Source organism: Tyto alba, unplaced genomic scaffold, assembly GCF_018691265.1.
Source record: "Tyto alba isolate M040663 unplaced genomic scaffold, T.alba_DEE_v4.0 Super-Scaffold_7, whole genome shotgun sequence".
In the NCBI taxonomy this organism is placed as follows: domain Eukaryota; kingdom Metazoa; phylum Chordata; class Aves; order Strigiformes; family Tytonidae; genus Tyto; species Tyto alba.
This window is the reverse complement of record NW_024881328.1, coordinates 36,549,445-36,569,867: the sequence shown is the minus strand read 5'-3', so window position 1 is coordinate 36,569,867 and position 20,423 is coordinate 36,549,445. Positions and strand designations below refer to the sequence as shown.

Here is a 20,423-nt window from a genome sequence, read left to right as displayed (position 1 = left end):
CTATAATGGGTAATATTCTGTATGTTATTAGCTTATGCGCCAAAGAAAAACTTTATAAAGTCTGTAGGAGTTGTAAGAATATATGCTCTGTGAGTTCCTGTTTTGTAGTACTACTTAGAAAAACAATCTTATTTAAATGAAGGAAATGCTGCCTGTTTTGAGAATTGGGAAGGAGGGCTGGTTCGGGAAAGGGGAAGGGAACTGGTCAGTTTACTTTTTAACAGAGTAAGGAAAAGGAAAATATAAGGATAAAGGAGACAAAAAAATTTGTGATATATATTGCCATCTCCCTAACATCTTTTCTAAACAGCTTTGTATAAACTTGTGTGTTTATATCACTACAACTCACAAGTTTGGTTTGAATTTTGTTTTCCAGATGGCTGCCTATTTTGGGTATTCGGTGGCTGCCACGGATATCAATGGGGACAAGTAAGTGCCCTCTTCTCCCCACTGCCACCCAACTTGCTTCTGGAAAATAAAAAATGCGTCTTTTAATAAAAAGTCTTTCCTACATTATAGATTTCTGCCTTTGTCGCTGGTTTAACTTGTTCTGAGCAACGCACTTTCTCACTAGTGCTCAACACTTGTTTTAACAGTTATAGATTTGTTTTTGTATTTATTTACTTAAATACACATGTGTATATTCACACGCTTTAAGTGCATTAAATCCTGGTGTATTTGTGCTTACTTTGTCCATAAACGTGCCTTCAGCTGCAATGTAGTGATAGGTAACTTCCATCTTAATATTGACTTCAGTGCTGAGTTAGTCCTACCAATGGATGCTTAAGAGAATGAAACTGAATTTTCATGCTGTTACTGAAGAACCTTATCCTTCTTTGGCCCAGTTATACAGATTTGTTTATTGGAGCCCCTCTTTTTATGGATCGAGGTTCTGATGGGAAACTTCAAGAGGTCGGCCAAGTTTCCATTTGCCTTCAACGAGCCTCTGGAGGGTTTCAGATCACAAAGCTGAATGGTTTTGAGATATTTGCAAGATTCAGCAGTTCTATTGCACCTCTGGGGGATCTAGATCAGGATGGCTTCAATGGTAGGACATCATTTATTGATCAGTACTTTTTGTTTTTAGATGAAATCTAGACAGCACACTGAATGTGGATTCTGCGCCCAAATGTTAGGCTTTCTAACCATGACTGAATGTTGGACACGGAGGTCTAGACTCCTTTCGATGCTTGTATGCTACTCCCAAGAATGCTAACAGGAGTTACATGTATGCATCGAGCAGAGACTATACCATTTAAACTACAGCATGGATTATTTTAGCTGTTACACTGATCAGCTGATTATTTTGAGTGATAAGTACAGTAGAAACTTTGATGAGATATCTGACTCTCCACTATGACTTGTTAGGACATCTTCAATATAATTTTCCTGTTTCCATTGCTTAAAGCCAATTTTCCTCTCCAGAAATACAATGATGACCGAAAAGAAGGTTTTGTTTCAGAGAGATGGTTAAAAATGTTCTGATAGAAGAGATTTTCCTGAGAAAAGCCTAGAATTTTTTTTTTTTTATTTCAAAATGGAAGAGCCTGGTGAAAATATCCCATAACAACTACAGTCAACTGTACCAAGAGCTGAGTGTCTTGAGCAAGTATTTGGATGAGAAGTGTGAGTCTGATACAACTGAAGCTGTGAACTCTCAAATCTGTTGCCAGTGCTTCTTGCTACTTTCATTTGGGAATGGAAAGAAATTAAACAGTCAAGGATCTCATAGTTTTGGGACGGAGACTTCCAGGAATCCTAGGGAGAACACTTTGTTTTGCAAGTCATACTCCAGTGTTTCCTAAAGAGTGGTAGGAATTTGAGTTCTGCAGAAAATGTTTGGTTTTATTTTTTCCATTCTGCTTGCAAGCTAAGGATTTTCTGAAAGATCAAAAATTGTAATAGGCTAATATTTCCAATTCCCAGGTAGCTCTAATTTATTTGGAATAATAAAATCATAGAGTCGTAGAATAGTTTGGGTTGGAAGGGACCTTTTTAGTTGCTAATAGTATACAGAATTAGTGTGGAAATGCAGTATCACTGCGACTATTTACAGAAGACATTGGGAAGGTTACAGCTGATAGCCAAAAATCCAGTGACTTGATGAGATTATCCAAAAAATGTTTTGGTTTTGCCATATTTCAATCTGAAATATACTGTGGGTGAGAAAATCATCACAAAAGCTGCCTCTTTTTAATTACTTCGCTATTATTTAGTCTGGTTTTTTAGTCTTTTTCCTGCTCTGTTTCATTTTGGGAGTGTTAATTAAAATGCTTGCCATCACAGTATGGTGCAAGATTGGAATTTCTACAGTTTTCATAAAGTTTGTGAAGAAGAGTCAAAAATAGTAAACTTCTGAGTCCTTGATCTTTTCTTGAAACTTTCTCAAAACTAAGGAAAGAGGAGGGAATAATGTAATTGCTCTGTATAGTGTTTCATGTCTGGTCTTTGAACCGACTGTGGAAATGTTGAATTTTGATCACTTGTACACTCCTAAAGCTGTCCTTACAGATAGTCCAAGTAGCATTTTGTTTATTACTGTTGATTTATTACTGTTTAGTAGTCGTTGATAATGAGTACTCTCAAATATATTAAGCTTTAAGAGATAGCATAATTGCACTAAAAGTTCACGATAAAAACGTATTGCCAAGCCATGATCAGGATAGACTGGAATTTGATATTTACTAGTGTTTTAGGCTGATATAAGTTTTCCAGAATTATTTCAAGTGTCACACCCTTTGGAGGAACATGAGTGGGTTAATGAAATGGGCAGATAGTCCTACTTAGTTTTGTGAATTTGCGCCAACAGTGACTATTTCTGGGTGTTTAATACTCTCAAAAGCATCTCAAATCCATATGATTTGGCTGTAAGTCAGTTAGTGAAGTGCAGACGTGTTTGCAGAACTATTCCTTTCCCTCTTCCCTCCCCATACAAGTCTGTATGTTCTTCTTAAACATGTATACTTCCTAGAAGAAACAGCATCCAAATAAAAAAAATAAAAAAAAAAAGTGGTTGGTGAGCATTTTAAAGGCCAGTTGAATTTCTTCCCTACTGACACACACTGAAACTGTAGTATCAGAAATTATTGATCCATGTGAGCACAAGTATGTTCTCCCAGTCTGTGCCTGGAGATGCTGATGATTGTTCTTTTGATCTACAGATATTGCAGTTGCTGCACCATATGGTGGAGAGGACAAGAGAGGACTTGTCTATATCTACAATGGAAGAGCAAATGGTTTGAATGCAGTCCCATCTCAAATTCTTGAAGGGCAGTGGGCCGCTCGCACTATGCCACCCAGTTTTGGGTACTCGCTGAAAGGAGCCACAGATGTGGACAAGAATGGATATCCAGGTCCTTTGCTCTAAATGTCACTTTAGAATAACTTAATAGTAGCCCCACCTCTGACTAACAGCATATTTTAAAAAATAAATTGTAATGTGAAATATTTCTCCTTTCTTCGTAGACTTGATTGTCGGAGCTTTTGGTGTTGACACAGCTGTTTTGTATAGGTAAGTATCCCTCTATGCTTTTCCATAAGTACAAGCAGAACAAAAGCTCAGCAGCATTCTTGAGTTACAAAAGAAAGCAGGATCAGGGAAGTCTGAAATTCTGCCACTCCAAACTTCCAAATTGTTGGAGCTGAGAAGAGGTTATACAGGTGTTTTCACTGAGTAAATCTATAGCCTGATATCTCATATTTATCTTTCTCAATAGTCTCTAGTTAAGAGAAAATATAAGTAAGCTGTCTTAAATGCTTTTTGAGTGACAGTTTTCTAGATTGTGACACACACAGGGTGCCACTGGCTACCTACACTGCAATCCCGATATTCTCATCCAAACTTGCTCATGTTGGGAAAATACCTTATTTGTCTGTGCTAGAAATAGATGAGGCTTCCTCTTAACACAGCTGTCCATGTCCTGACTCTGGTGGTAATGAAAGGGCACAGAGAAGCTTCTTCCCTTTCCCTAATCAGTGATTAGTTGTTGTTATTGCAGTTTCACAAAATATTGTCTAAGTGTGTATGTATATATGTCACAATTTGATGGGGAGGGTATTGTCTAACATGGTGTTGAATGCTGTTCAAAAGGATGTTTTCTTTGCAGGGCTAGACCAGTTATTAGAGTAAATGCTGCCCTGGAAGTTAATCCAACCATTCTAAACCCAGAAAACAAAGCCTGTTCACTGTCAGATGTAAAAGTTTCTTGGTAAGCAGGGTATCTTTGTTTTCATTTGAGGGGAGGGACTTTTTTGGATTTTATTTTCATAAGCTTTCAATTTCAGAAGAATTCAGGAAGTCTAGTCAGCTAATTAAAAAAAAAAGGCAATCAAACACTGATTTTTCTGAAAGAACACACAATAAAAAATAAGAGTTTTTGAAGAACGGCGGAAGGACTGACATTATCTTCAACAGATGATACACAGACTCCTAAGTTACATCCTACCTGCAGAGATTGCCGGTTGTCTATTGAGTAGAGTTAGATCTTCCCAAGATGGTAACAGATCACACAGCTTTTGCAGTGTTTTTACCCATTAACTTAATTTTTAGGTGGGCATATGGAAAACACTTGGGAAATTATCTGTTTTGCAAAGTAGTTTTGGTTCTTGTTCCTGGACTATTACCCAAACCCACTTTTCCCTTCTAGTGCTAACTTCCTTTGCAGGAATGCCAGTATGCCAGTTCCTTCTAGCTTTAAAAATAAACCAGCCACATTTTATTTCAAGAATAAACATTGTTTCACAGGTGTCTATTCCTAGATGAATCAAGGCCTGCATTGTTTGCATTGCTGTGTATTTATTAATAGGCTATCGTTTCTCTCCCACCAGTAGAAAATAGATTTTGGGAGTGAGCTAAAGTCTCAAAAGAAAATACCTTTGAACTGAGAAAAACAGTAAAGAATTTTAGAATAAAATGAGAGATAAAGTGAGTGAAATTAATATTTTCTTTTCCTCCAAAACAGCTTCAAAGTAAAGTTCTGCTTAAAAGCGGATGGCAAAGGAAAGCTCCCTAATTCACTCAGTAAGTTCTGCTAGTTTAAAAACTTCAGTCTTTTTATGTGGTTTGCAGACATGAGTACTGGTCATTGGCCTTTTGCATTATTGAAACAGTTGTCTACCCTTCACAGCACAGCCCTACCAGGCCCCTAACCATATACATCTATATGACCACCTTCAGCAGTTCTTTTGCTGAAGTTGTGTTGAAGTCAGTGGGATTGAGCGTACTTGGAACTTTAAGTGTATGGTTTAACCACTTGGATGAACTAGTCTTCAAAAGTCCTTTCTATTTTACAGAATTGAGATCAACTCTCATTGAGGGGAGTTTTAAATAAGAATGAATGTTCAAGTATGCACATTGTTAGGTCTGAAAAATGTAGACAAGCCACAAGGGACTTCTCACACCTCTGTTAAAATCATGGTCTTCTGATTGATATCACTGATGTTTTCATCACATTCTCTGGATGAGAATCAGGAAAAGATTGTTTCAAACATATTTTTAAGTTGTGTCTAAGAGATTTTGTAGTGTGGCAGACAGCCTGCTATGATCAGATTTTGTCTACTGATTATAAAAGCTTTTCCTTATTTTCTGTATGGCCCACATAGAGGTGGTCTGATCCGGCAGGATTCATATAAATAGCTATTACATATTTTAAATTTCATTATCTGTATCAAATATTTGAAGTAATTAGGTGAGCAATATATTAAATAATATATGCAAGATTGTTTTAAAATATTCTGGGGAAAAAAAATTTAACTTTTGTTCTTGCGGTTCTATAGCAATTATAAATGTATTAGTGCTCTTACATGTTTCCAGTTTTTGAGGAAAAATCAGAGTCCAATTTAGGACAACAACAGTGCTTGTTAGTTACTATTTTGAGAACTTATGTAGTAACAGTTTTTATACTGAAAGAACTGGAAGTTTTAAAAGGTCCAAGGACTAGGTTTTCATTGTAGCTGAAATCAGTGTTCAGCTCCATTTCTGATGGGAATCTGCACTGTGTTTAATTGAATGAAATAGCCCTAACCTAAATGCTTTGGATTGGACAGATTTCCAAGTGGAGCTGCTGTTGGATAAACTTAAGCAGAAAGGAGCTATAAGGAGAGCTCTTTTTCTCCACAGCAAACAGCCTAGCCACTCTAAGAACATGACTATCACAAAGGGGGGCAAAATGAATTGTGAAGAACTTGATGCCTTTTTGAGGGTAAGTAGCCATTTAAGTTTTAGGCAAATAGTTTCTGGTGCGTTGTCTATTACAAGTTCCTTGTATTAGGTAACATGTGTGCCTACACAGGCAGGACGCAGGAACAGCCACAAAACCACGGATGAAATGCAAGGAGTAAATTTATTTTTGTTACCTCGTGACCCGGGGAACCTCAGCAGCAGTACCCGGGCAGAGGCAAGCAAACAGGGACGCCAGCACTGTGAAACTCCGTCCTCGCTAGCCAGAAAGAGGAGAAGGAAGAAAAGATCTCAAATCAGCTGCTTTTGCCTGTAAATATCAGGGATTTTCCCAGGCATAGTTTTCCACTGTGCTTTGATCTTTCCAGCAGCACAGCAGGAATCTCAAGGATGTTCAATAAGGTGCCTCTCAGTCTATCACAGGCCTATGTTATCTAAATGCAGAGGTTCTACCTGTCAAGCACACAAAGCTAAACAACAATTACTATGATATATGTGTTGTCTGACACCCCAGCTGCAAGTCACTTGAGCACGTTTACAATCCTCTCACCAATCTTCCATTATATTCCCACAGGTGTTTTAAAAAAAAAACAAAAGAAAACATAGGAAAAAGGAATGGTAGAGAAACTTAACGCCCAATTGATAAACCTAGAATTACTAAAACCATTATGTCTCCTGGGTTATCACTGCTGTCAGAGGATGAACAGTGGACAGTATTGTGACTAAGGTCCTGGTCACTAAATGGATTTGGATATTCAATTCTGAACTTTGTTACAGACTTCTTAGACAAGTTATCTAGGCACAAAATTAGTTATAATTTCCAAGGAGCATGAAAGCCAATAAGCAGGGGTTGTGCTTCAACTTTGGAGGTAAAAGAATAAAAAAATAAAGATGTTCAACTAAAAAGCAGAGAACAGCAAATAACAGAGGAGACAGAGAAGGTTGAAATACTAAGTTTGCTCTCTCAGTCTTTGTTGTAATCCCCATAAATGTGGACAGATGCTACCACAACTAAAAAATGTAACCCAGTAGAAGAAACACTGTCTGAAACACAGACAGACATCTGAAAGTGTAGCTATGTAAGTCAGATGCAGCTTAGATTTATCTCTGAGTACTTATAAACCAAACATAAACAGTACTTACTCCCCTTTCCAAAAAAAAAAAAAAAAAAAAACCCAAACCCGAAAACAACCACTAAAAATACTAGTAAACATTAAGGATTCATGGAGGATAGGTAATACTTTTCTTTGGCCTTTTGAGTGGGATATATATGGAAACAGACATTCCAGATCTGTGGGTTAGTAAAGCTTCACCACTTCCACCTGATGTTCTCATAAAGAATGTAATGACACATGATCTATATGAAGTTACCTTAAATACCATGCAAAACCAGTTGAAAACTGTTTCTGCCCATAGAAGATATCTTCTGACGTAAGATCCTGCAATGAGCTGTTCTAGATTCAATAATTTTCACTGTTCTCAGAAATGAGAGTAAGGAAGCAGAGTTTATACTGATAAATCTGTGGCTAGTGTAAAGCTAAGAGATGGTTTGTAAATGCTCTGAAAGGCAGGATCAACTTTTGAGAAACAGAATGATTTGAAATGAACAATATTTAAGTCAGAAACTCCAAGTGCAAAGTAATAATTTTACGAGGAAAAATCACAAGTCCAAAGATTAATATCTTGGAGGAATCTTAGAAGCATACTGTATTTTGTCTGACAGGAAAGAGTGGAATTGTATAGCCCTTTAGGCTCCTTGCTATTATCGTTCTATGACCTAATATTTCTGTATGCTCCCGTTTTCCATTTGTAAAATAAGCATTTTACTACTAAAATTGGCCACCTTCAAAATTTACATAGCTGGTTTTCTGACAAGAGGTTTTCTAGTTTGGAAAGAGCTCAGAAGATTTGATGTTGTTTTGGCTTCCTCATTCCTACTACAACACGAACAATACATAAAAATACAGCTCAGTACGGCTCTTGGGATGACTGCTTGTTGCCTATAGAGACTTCTGAAGGATATTTTTGTTGTTGTTTTCTTCACATGTTTTAACTGTAATTCAAATCTTTGGTTTCCTCAGGATGAATCTGAATTTAGAGACAAACTAACTCCCATAACTATTTTTATGGAGTATCGTTTGGATTACAGAACAGCTGCGGATGCAACAGGGTTGCACCCTATCCTCAACCAGTTCACTCCTGCTAATATGAGCAGACAGGTATTCTTCTTACACAGTCTATGATGAGAGAACCCAGAGCATTGTTTCAGCTTTCAATGCTTATGTTCATTTTAAGACTTACAAAAAATTAAGATATTGAAATATACATGTAGGATTTAGCCTTTGAATTACGGAAATGTCGATGGTTATTGTATGTATGTATGTTTGTCTTTTTTTTCTTTCTGTGTCAAATTTCTTTTTTGATATGTTACTCCATAGTGCTGGACTTCCTTTTCATGCATAGGAATTAATAGTTTTCTGGAAAAAAACAGTTAGGGTGCTACTGAAGGTGCTAATCTTCAAGGATTGGAATGTTTCATCCATTGCTCATACTACGCTGCTCTATGTATATTATGTTTGTCCCTGTAGTTCTCTTAAGGTAATAAGCATAGGTTTTCTATTTCCACCCTTTATACAAATATTTACACTTGTTTGTAAAGTGAAGAGTGGAGATGCAAGTCAAGATGAACCAATTATTCAAAGTATGGAAGGAGGAATAAGATATGTAGACATGAATCCTAGAATTACAGTGTGTCAGGATGAGGCACAGTGCCTCCCATATATAAAAACTCATTTGGTCTCTTCTGAGACTAATGAGATGAAGATATCTTATAACCAGCTATTTAGAAAACTTTTTATTTGGTGGTGAAACGGTAATATTGGAAATGTCTGTTAGAACAGATGCAGGAGTTATTACAACACTATGCATTTGATTTTTGCATAGGCACATATTCTGCTGGATTGTGGTGATGATAATGTCTGCAAACCAAAGCTGGAGGTTTCAGTAGAAAGGTAAATACATGAGAAAAACACTACAGGGAAAAGTAACTTCCCTACTTGATTTCTAAACTTCAAGAGCTTGCAATACTTTTCTTAAAAGGATGTGTTGAAATAAGCAGGGCTCCTCAATGTATACCACCTAAACTGGTGCTTATTTGTTTCAAGGAAAACCCATTTTCTGCTATGTAACCTAATGTCTTTAGCATATAATACAGGGAGAGCGTACATTACCACCCCCACCCCGGCCCCCCACTATAAGTACACAGTATTTATTTGTGCATTTGCTCAGCTGGACACGCACAGCGAGCATAAACCGGTGTTAGCTGGAGTTGTACCACTATTCTGTTTCTTAATGCTAGACAGATACATGAAGATGTGAACGGGCATGATTTAATCCAGCAAGAGGTGGAGTAGGGCTGAGTTGCCACACGTATGAATAAAATTGTTGATATTGGTAATATCTTCTATTAAACCTGGAAAAAAGAAATAAGTTTTAACGCAGAATTATTTCACGAGTCTGGGCTTTTTGTGCTTTCTATTTCTGAAGGTCATTCTTAGTGTATTACCACAACTCATAAATGTCAGCTGGAGTTTTCTTACGCCCTCAGTGCAGAGCCGTAGCATATACACATGAATGTAGGGAGTACAGTTCCCGAGCATTCCAATTCATGCAAATGCTTTAGAAACATTTTGTATCAGTGCAGGCACAGTTAGGTTTCCTTGTAGTTGGTGAAATGAAAATACATTGTTTGGAAAGATACTCTTTTTATATCTGAAACAGATGTATTACAGAGGTCTTGGCTGTATTCTGTAGTTGAGCCTTCCATCAGGTTTTGTTATAAATGTATGCTTGTGCCTCTGCTAAGTAGGCATGTAATTCCAAATGTACACAGTGATTTTGCCATTCATAATTGTTTGCTCTTTGATTAAAAAAGGGTGTCGGTGGCTTTGTGGTTTATTGTAAATTTTATAAAAATTATTCTTAGAAAATAGCATATAATAATTGCTCCGCTTTTGTGATTATAGACGTGTTTTTGTTTCAGACACAGTGTAGAGCTGTCTTGATATTCTTGAAGAATAGGCACTGCCTCCAGATTTCTCTCATGTCTTTGTGCGATTTCAGAATGTCTCGTTTCCCTAAGTTCAACCAGTTCCATACACTTTAAAACCTGAACGCAGAGCTCATTTTGACACTTGTTTTTCAAGCGATCAGAAGCAGATCTATATTGGTGATGACAACCCCTTGACGCTGATTGTCAGTGCTCAGAACCAAGGGGAAGGAGCCTATGAAGCAGAACTCTTTGTCATCGTTCCACCTCAAGCAGATTTCATTGGTGTTGTTCGTAACAATGAGGTAAAACTCCAACCATCTTTCTTCTTTGAGTAGTCATATTTCAGGTGCTGCTGTGGAAGTCTGTGGGAGAGGGTCTGTGGTGGTGTTTTTTATGCTTCAGTCTGAAAGCAAAGCACCAAAAAAAGTTTCAACGTTCTTGCAAGCCTCCAAGGCTATATAACACCTGGCTGGCTGGTTCCAGTTTAAGAGCCTACTGCTAGCAACAAAGGACAACCATCTGTGTAATGGAGCTTGACACACAGAGTTTACCTGCTACAAGTCTTTATTTGAACAGTGTTCTTGTTAATTTATTTAAATTTCGACTTAGCAGGTCATGTGCTAGGTAAAGAGCTCGGCACTTGTGAGGCAAAAAGTAATGTTGGGTGTTACTATTCTCTTCCACCTAACTATGTGGAAAGTCTTGCGTGTCACTGACTACACAGAATATTAAAATTTATTTCCTGACTTTCCCTTGGATTATAAAATGTCTGTATAACTTATGTTCTTTTGAAGACGTGGTTATAATCCAGATTTTGGTTTAGCCCATTATAGCTATATAGATGTAATACACTTTCAGATTTTCTTCATTCTTGTTTTCAGTATACTCTATAGTCAATCAGTATGTCTGTAAAGTTCTAGAGTGTTAAGGGGAGAACTATCATTCCCCTATATCAAAGTATTTCAACTTTGATACCACATCCTTCATACATGTTGGACCATGCCTTGGTTTGGTTCTCCGTTTTGCCTCTGCTACTCTAGAGCTTTGTGATGTGGCATGATCCAAAATCTGATAGCTCCTCTAAAACCTCTTTTTGAGTAAGTTAGTAATTATTCATGTTATTTTGCCTTCCAAGTCTTTATTTTCCTATGGAGAGTTTGCCCAGTGGCCAAAGTTTCTTCATGTAGATTTTAAAGAATCACATGGAGAAATGTTTTAGGTCACGAAAATCATCAGTACTGCCCAATAGAAAAGTATCAAATTTCTCTTTTTATAACCTCGGAAAGAGCATCTATCTCATATCAAAATGATTTGTCTCCATGGAGACTTTCATTCTCAGATTTTATTTAATTTTAGTGCATGACTGTGTTAGGACTGAGAAATTATATTGAAATTAACACAGTATATCTAGAACTTTTCTCCAGACTTCCATACAGGTGTCCAGATGTAAGGAATGACATTTCTTAATATTTACTTTTTGTTCAATGCAGGCTTTAGCAAGACTGTCATGTGCATTTAAAACAGAGAATCAAACTCGCATGGTAGTTTGTGACCTGGGAAATCCCATGAAAGCAGGAACTAAGGTAAGGTTTGGTCCAACAGGTGTCCGGTAGTGCAAACTGGTGCGCATTTTTCTTAATCACAGGAGTGTTTGGGCAGGATGTTTACTCACAGGAATTTTAGATTGGATCTAGCTGGGATTTAGCTGCCCACATGTTTGATCAGTTCAGTGGTAACTGGTTTCAACTTTTCAACTAAATTACAGGCTTAAAGGATTGTTCATGAGTTTCATGATGCAACTCAAAAGGAGTAGCTTTTTAAACAGTGGAATTAATGAACTCTGGTCCCTCATGGGTTTGTCTCTAGATTTATCGGATACGTATTTTTTAGTATATAATAAAAGAGCTAGCTTATAACACACCTTTCTCTTAGTGGAAACCTAATAGTGCTTCTCTCTCCTGCCTAGTTTTGTGAAGTTTGAGAGGGAATTGTGTCTAGCTGAGACCTCTGTACTTCCACCAAATGTAGCTGAAATTGGAGGAATTAAAAAAACTATCAGTGGGACCTAGCCGATATTAAGATAATATGACATATTATCTTATTTTCTGAGGAAGAAAAGTGAAAATCAGTCACAACTATAAACACTTTGATGGTGTTTTTCTTCCAAGAGACATTTTGTATAAATGAATAAATGCTATTTCCAATGTCTTTCAAGTATATCAAGCTGAACTGCACAGATGTTGAAGCAACTCTTACGCACTGACTTAGAACAAACCTTGGGAATTTAGAATCATTCAAGTGTGCCCTGTTCTTTAGACTACTGTCTGTTCTTTTTGCAACACATAGGGAGGCTCAGTTACGTAAAAATGGCTGAAGTGAGGGAGGTGAGCATGACGTAAACCTTACATTTCTATTTTGTGGCAGTGATGCATTGGCTGAAATCTACAGAGAGCGCGGTACATTTCTAGTCTCGATGAACTGGACAAGTTTTATTTGCCAATTCTCTGTGTGTGTTCTCTTATGACCACAAGCCTCAAGCAATTTACTTGTAGTAATTAAGTATTAAGAAGCCTTTATTGCGTATTTTGTTGTGCTTCCACTGAACCATGGTGATTTTTTTCCTGAAGCTCTTGGCTGGCCTGCGTTTCAGTGTGCACCAGCAGTCTGAAATGGATACCTCTGTGAAGTTTGACTTGCAAATCCGAAGGTAAGGAAATCTGTGAGTCCGTACCTCACTTGGTAGATAACATGATAAATAAATAGTCTGTGAACTACATGGTTTCTCTCTGGACTAATTCTTTGGTCTTTGCCTTGTAATTATTTTAAATATAAACACATCTTTTTAATGAATTGTGTTTTCTAAAATATAGGAAAAAATAAAAGAACACAGTTTTCTGTTTGAATGCAGTTTCTTTTGCTTGCAGCTTTTAGACAGGCCATGGCACAAGTGAAATGCTACTAATGAGCAATAAAGCCATTGAAATTGTTTCAAGAAAAAGTTTTGTATTTCTGTACTTGCATACCACTGTGATCTCCTGACACTTGTGTAATCCCACAGAATGACTTGTGTCTTTGGGTTTCTAGCCCTATTTTAAAACTGATGTTTGAGCTCTGAATTCCTTCTGATGTAAACCCAGGATTTCAAGTTTTATGTATGCTGAGGATAAGAGAATGTTCCTGTTAATTATAAAATAAGCATGGTGCTTTCATGTAAATATGATACATAAATCTGAATTTATACCTATTAGAGCTGATATTTAAGATGTGGAGGTGTGGTCAATAGGAATCTCGCTACCCAATACAAGTTTATGTTGCTTAATGGACAGTACAAATACAGCTGCTTTTTCTTCCCCATGGTGGACCAAAAGCTTTTTTTTTTCCATTTAAGGGATTAAATTATTCTTAATATAGTTAATAAATTAATCTCATCCACAGATGCATTTTTTGTCTACAAGACTTAAGTAACTTTAAACCTGCCATTCTATTTTAATGATGCAGTGGTTTGCCATATGGATCAAAGGCCTTGGCAGCATTCAGTATCTCTTTGATCTCACGTTGCAGTCTGTTCAATTTTCAACCCTCCTCTCCATCAGCGAGTAAGCTCTGCCCTGTCGCATGCGACTCCGGTTCTTCTTTGCAGAAAGTGCAAGATCTTCTCTGGGGTGTCTGCCATCTTCCTTGGGCTAACAACAGTCACTGACTAGCTTCCACTGGAAGAAAAAACAGTCAGTGAGGTTGCCTAAGTCATGCTTCCCTACTGCTGGAAGAGAAAGGAAGTTCCTGTAACATATTACAGCTTTCATGGAAGGAATTTCCTTACGTGACTTCTGAATGCAAGAATAGTGATGCAATCAAACATGGGAATCACAGTTCATAGTGATAGGCATTATCAAGGTATTATCTGGAAGAGGTTTTAAAGATCACATTAGTTGTCTTCAACTCACAAAGCTGGATTTCTGAAGCTGACAGAATTCCTAGCAGAACAACTCTAGTCTTTGAAAGAATGAGGTATCTACGGGTTGGGAGGAAAACACTGTTGTATGTATTTTTTGATTACAGCAGCAGTGAGGAATAATTAGCGAATTTAAGAAGACCTTTCTAAAGGAAATTGTTTGGTCAGGTACACAGAATAATCAGATGTGTCTAAGGAGATGAAGATTCTGTTCCCAGCTCCACTTCGAAGGAAATAGGACTGTTCTCTGTATTTCTTTTTCTCTGTTTACAAAGGAAGTCCGAAGAAATTTTAGGTATTAATGACTCTATGTGGCTTAATATCTGTCATCTCTTGGTGTATCTGAAGTGTAGAAATCAGATGTTAACTGTATTCACTTAGTGGTTTAAACACTGTGAAGAAGGGCAGGCAGAAGTAGCCCCAGCACACTTTTCTGCCCTGAGACTGGTTTAGGGTGAACAAGTCCCTGAGCAAAACACAGGTCCTAAAGTGGAACTTAAGGCTCTGCTAGCTATCTAGTTATGTTCTCCCACAGCACTGGTGTTTGAATTTTCTTACAGGTGGCAGCTAAGGAACAGAGTCAGCATTAGCTTTGTGTCCTTTATTGACTTCTCGCTGCTGAGGGACCTCCAAACTGTGTTGGGGGTGGGACTCTCATGCATTTAAGTGAGAACTTGCTGGAATCTGCTCCTTAGTTTTCAGTAAATGTGCTTTCCCACAGTGGCTCAGGAATCGTGATGCTACATACAATTATTTTAAGTTTTTTTTTTTAAATACTTAGCTTATTTCATTTAAGAAATTAACTTTTTTTTTTTTCTGCAGTTCTAACCTGTATGACAATCTAAGTCCAGTAGCATTCTATCAGGCTGACCTTGCTATTTTAGCAGCTGTTGAAATTAGAGGGTAAGCACTGATAATATTTTAATAAACATCTTTCTCAAATGAGCTTTGTATGTTTGCTTCTTTATTTTCAATGAACTTCCTTTCAGGTCTGCGTAAGTTTTCAGGAAGCCTTACAGAATTTTTAATCATAAAGAAAATATGGTTCTCTCTAGCCATCCTTTGGACTTTTGAATTTTAAATAATTTGAAATAATTACAGAATGGATTCCAAAAAGAAATACTGCACCTCTGTCACTAGAGGGTTTTTTAGAAGAAGGATAAAAAAAAAATCACCCCTCATTTTTGCAGTTTCATACACTTCTCTAAGGTTGCTTTCCTCATCTACAAACTCATTGGGTTTTCATCTGAAAACCCCTGAAGCCTTTTCTAAAAGCAAAGTTGAAAATCCTATTGAAGACAAGTTTGCAATGCCCTCACCTTCTTCAGTCATAAGCATAGTATTAGTATTGAAATGATTCCATTACTTCTGCTTACCAGAACTCTTTATGTCACATCTGAAAACTATACAGTCCTCTTGCTTAGCCAGTTAACTCAGATTCCCAGGTAATAATTTCTGAAAATTTCCATTACATTTGTTATTGTGATCTAACTTTGTTAATATCTGAGAGGTGGGGAGATGGCACAACTGAAAAGCATTAATACTGGCTTCACCATTTTCAGTGCACGCTGAATTATGACTGCACTGATAAGTCTCTACATCATCAATATTTCTCATTATCAAAGTATTTCACACTTTGTTTTTTGGATGACATGCATGTATCTTGATTCTATTAAAAGTTTACTAGAAGTTGTAGGATGAATCCAAAGTTTAGGACAGGAAAAAATTGTTTCTAAATACAACATTCGTCTTTTCATGAAGAGAAGAAAACTGAACATTTAATATACAAGCCACTTAACCTCTGTTCTTTCTGGTTTTATATACAGAGGACAAAAAACTGGTGATTGTATTTTAAGTGTGTTGATTTTTTTTTAGATGTTCTAGAGAATTGCATTTATCATTTCATACTGTATAATAACGACTTGTTTGCTCTGCTGTTTAGTGTGTCATCTCCTGATCACATATTCCTTCCTATTGCAAACTGGCAGCCAAAGGAGAATCCAGAAACAGAAGATGATATCGGGCCGCTAGTTCAGCATATCTATGAGGTTTGCAATTGCTACTAATTTCAATTACACAGCTCTGTGATAAATGAAAAGAAATCTTTTGGTGTAGCTTTTCTCTGGAGTAAATTATAAATTTTTTCTTCTTTTTTTTCTTGAATGCAAACAAAGATTTAATTTTTTTTTTCTTCCAATGTTGGGTCAATAATTGGTATCTGCAAGAAGGGTTGGAATGCCTGCAATTAGTGTAACAGGAGTGGCCGAATACAAGAGGCTGATTTTTTACATCATTATATATATTTTATTTTCTAGTCCCTTGAAGTCTAGATAAAAGGTTTGAAGTAACTTGAATTCAGAAAATGACTCATGGCTCTAAATTATTCAGTATCCTCATTTGTATTCCAACTGTTCTGAATCACTACTGTAAAGTCTTTTGCCTTGAAACATTTTAAGTATTTAAAATTTCCTTAAAAGAATGATCACAGCTTTAATCTAGACTGTTTAATTAAACAAAACTTACTGAGAGCGCTATGTGAATAATACTTAAAAGTTGTTCTAGAACTTAAGAGACCATTTATCTAACGAAACTTCTGGGTGTATGTATCTGTGCTCAGACTATCTTGGCTGAAACACATACAGTGGCTGTGATTCATGCAATAGAGTACAAAAAGAACACATTTTTTCAGGGAAAAAAAAAAATACATTTTTTCAAGGCAAAAAAACCTGATGCCATACAGCTTCTGTTTGAAGTAATTTTTATCACATATCACATAATTTTAAGTTTTGCCTGTTGGGGGACTGAAGTCTAGCTAGCATTTTTAGGTCAAGTTGTTGATGCTGTTGCCGTAAGTCGTTGGGGGTAGGGGTAGCAGCACTATCATTTATGGCTCAAATATAAAATAACTATATGCCCATTAACAAGAACAGTGGCATTGGCTTTTTTTACATCTGTTAACTTCATTTTCATAACCAGCTGAGAAACAATGGTCCAAGTGCATTCAGCAAGGTGATGATGACTCTGCAGTGGCCTTACAAGTACAAAAACTACACTCTGCTGTATATTGTTCAGTATGAAATTGATGGTCCCATGAACTGCACTTCTGATATGGAAATCAATCCGCTGAAGATTAAGGTAAGCAGCACTTCCCTTTTGTTTGGATGGAATGAAGTATGGGGGTTTTTGTTTTGGAAACACACTCAAAGTACCCAAATCCCTGAGAATATCTAACACTGAGTTAAGTTTTCATCTGTTGCCAAGGAACAGGACTGCACTGTTCGAAAGTATTTGTCAATGTGTAGAACAGGTTAAAAAAAAAAAAAGGTAGAAAATCCATTGTCAACCCAAAGATAAATTTGTCTTGTTTCTTCTTGTCATAGTGGGTTTTTTTGTTGTTGTTTTGTTTTGCTTTTCTTGAAGACTGTGCTGTATGAGTCCTAAATCCAAAGCAGTGCATTTCTACCGAACTTGGTTGTGAGCAAAAACATTCCAGATGCTTCTGGGCTGTTTATGTAAATTTTCTGGGATTTATTTCTTGGAAGAAAATGGCTTTATTTTTTCTATTACTCGCTTATTTATCTAGGCCCTCATCCAAATGCCACAGGGGTCAACAGGAGTGTTTCAGTAGGGCTTAGAAGTATGCTCTCACTGCCAGCAAAACACTCAGTTTGCAAAGCACAAAGCAGAAGAAACTCCTTCCTCTTAGGTTGACTAGACAGAGAAGCACCAGATAAAAAACGGCAGGTTTGAGAGTAGAGAACTGAATTATAAGACAATTTACAAGAAGTAGTAAAAATCAGTATATTAGTTCTGAGAGAATTTAAGCAAACGTATGTATAAAAAGACTCAGGGAAGATATTCAGTGTATAGAACAACAAATACTCGTGTATTTTTGATAATCAGAAAGCAAATCTGATGAATATATAAATACAAATTTCCTGTGCTTTTGCTATACAGTTTGTAATAATATATTTTTCTTGTAAGTTTTCTCATATAAATTTGTTGTGTAGAGAACAAGTAGCATGGCTCTGCCTAGTCCCATGTGTAAATATTCAGTTTTATGCTGGGAATTTCTAAGAGATCACTGAAATAATTCTTTAAACTTACTGTATATTTTTTTCAAGCCCCTCCTAAAAGAGTTTTTGTGTATATCTGGACATGTGCACATACACAGTAGGTATGTGGTATATCAGTACCATAGTAGCGCTATTTTTTGAGCGTTTAAGACTGAAATGTTGAGGAAAAATCTTTAATAAAAGATTGCAAAACTGAATTATATATTGCAGTATAAAAGTATTTTCCTTCTGTACATAAACAGGTTTTGGATTGAAGAAGAATTAAGATACTCAAGGTTCTGTTTTAGTTCTTAGTAAAAATTTGCATCGGTGATCTAGAAAAGACATGAGTAACATCTTAATTACAGCTGCAGGTAAAACCAAGTTCTGAAGAATAGCTAGGATAGAAAGAGAGAAACCTGATCAGTTATATCTTTTTCTGACCTTAACTTTGAAGTCTATAAATACTTAAATGTAAGAATTATTTATTATTTGGGTTTCCTTCCTGTATCCTAGATTTCTGCTTCTAAAGATGATGATAAGAATGAAACACTTAACAGGGAAGATAATCATGATCATCGTATCAGTCGAAGGGATGTAACTGCTGTTGAAGGAGATGTGCATACTTTGGTAAGTTCTCAGCATTAATATGTTGATAGTAATTTTGTTTTTTTAAAAATGGAGATGAAAGCTCAATGAGATGAAAAATGATTTCAGAAAATCCATGTTCTGTATTTAAATGGTTAACAGACAAAGAAGTCATATGTTCTGGAGCTGTTTTGTTTTGCTTTGGGGTTTTGTTTTGTTTTGGTTTTTTTTTTTCAATGTGCATTGGTTTTCCTCTGGGTAGTCAGCCAGTGAGGCATAAGCCTACAGTTTTGTGCTGTTGTGTTTTAAGTCCTTAAAAGCAAAGGTCAAGTTGGGCATTTCATTCAGTGTCAGTCTTCTATATCGTGCTGTTCTCTGAATTTGAAAGTCAGTACTTCACAGGAGAAGGCTGGTAAAATAGGGTAACTGAAAGGAAGCAGCTGAGTGCTGCAGTCATCCTCTTTGCTACAAATTACAGCTGATTTCACAAAGTGTGTTTCCTAGCTCATCAGTGGATATTCTGCAAGCAGACACATGGAGGACCTCTCCCTTCTCTACAAGATGAGAAATAATCTGTAATATGAAGTGAATATATTACCATACCAGTGTCTTTGTTGACTGTGCTTGCAGGCGTGAAGCTGTCCCTGCAAGGCAGGACAGGCGGGCAGCCGAGAGAAATGCTTGGGAGTTCAGGGTGGGTCAATGGGACTACAGCAGTACAACCCTGATTCCAGAAATGTTTAGGCTTTGGAGAGGACAAGAAAAGAAGGGTTAAGCAAAGACAGTGAAAATAGGAATTAATTTCTTATTTTATGGTGAGAAAAGTTACTTTATTTCTTTAGATACAAGCTACAAATATCCCTCAGTATCTATCAATGCAGTTCTGAAGTTTTGTTGCATTTTTTTTTTTTTTTTTTTTAAGGACTTGTTTTTTGTCAGATCTTCCCAATGACTTTGCAGGATTTCACCCCAGAGACTAATATCATAATAATTTCACTGAGTTGTACTTACACTGGCAGATGTACCTACACAGTACACTGCTTTTATTTATAGTCCAACTAAAATCATAAAGTGAAGCTGTTTTACTCTGCTTTCTTCTTGAAATACTGGTGGTTTAGCGTTAATATTATCTGATGGATTTTAATGGAAATGTGGTTGAGAAAGGCCAGTTGAACTTCTGTAGTCCTGCGTACGGCTCATAGATTAGGTCAGTCAAACTTGAGGACTTCCACTAAATGAAACAAATAGCATTTTGCTGGCACCAAGTGCAGTTAATTGCCCTGAGTTTTCGTATCAAAAACCACGTGGAAGATGGTAATGTGAATTGACCAGAAACCACTCCCCACCCCTGATGTTTTTTTCTTAGATATGTAGATAAAGTACATACCTTAAAGCTACTGTCAGCTGTTTCACCCTTGGGATCCAGGTGGCTCGTGTAATCTTTTTCTGAATGCAAACTTACAGGACACTATAATTATTTAATATTGTAATAGTTTATGGTGCTTTGCCAGGAAAAGAGGACAATAAAGTAAATATAAGAGTAAGGTGATGCCATTAATGACTTCTAAAATATTTTCACACTTGAAACATCCTTCCTAT

At 36.7% G+C, this 20,423-nt stretch overlaps 1 protein-coding gene across 1 annotated transcript in view; it reads left to right on the top strand.

Moving 5' to 3' along the window:
• Positions 1–20,423, top strand: part of ITGAV (integrin subunit alpha V) — a 50,803-nt gene that overhangs the window by 23,136 nt on the left and 7,244 nt on the right. Inside the window, exons 11-26 of the mRNA XM_032995198.2 lie at positions 377–429; positions 846–1,048; positions 3,162–3,353; positions 3,466–3,511; positions 4,107–4,208; positions 4,962–5,020; positions 6,046–6,200; positions 8,260–8,397; positions 9,122–9,189; positions 10,384–10,531; positions 11,720–11,812; positions 12,857–12,936; positions 15,004–15,084; positions 16,124–16,229; positions 17,158–17,316; positions 18,753–18,866. Coding sequence (XP_032851089.2) covers positions 377–429; positions 846–1,048; positions 3,162–3,353; positions 3,466–3,511; positions 4,107–4,208; positions 4,962–5,020; positions 6,046–6,200; positions 8,260–8,397; positions 9,122–9,189; positions 10,384–10,531; positions 11,720–11,812; positions 12,857–12,936; positions 15,004–15,084; positions 16,124–16,229; positions 17,158–17,316; positions 18,753–18,866 — 1,797 coding nt within the window. The remainder of the gene's footprint in view (positions 1–376; positions 430–845; positions 1,049–3,161; positions 3,354–3,465; positions 3,512–4,106; positions 4,209–4,961; positions 5,021–6,045; positions 6,201–8,259; positions 8,398–9,121; positions 9,190–10,383; positions 10,532–11,719; positions 11,813–12,856; positions 12,937–15,003; positions 15,085–16,123; positions 16,230–17,157; positions 17,317–18,752; positions 18,867–20,423) is intronic.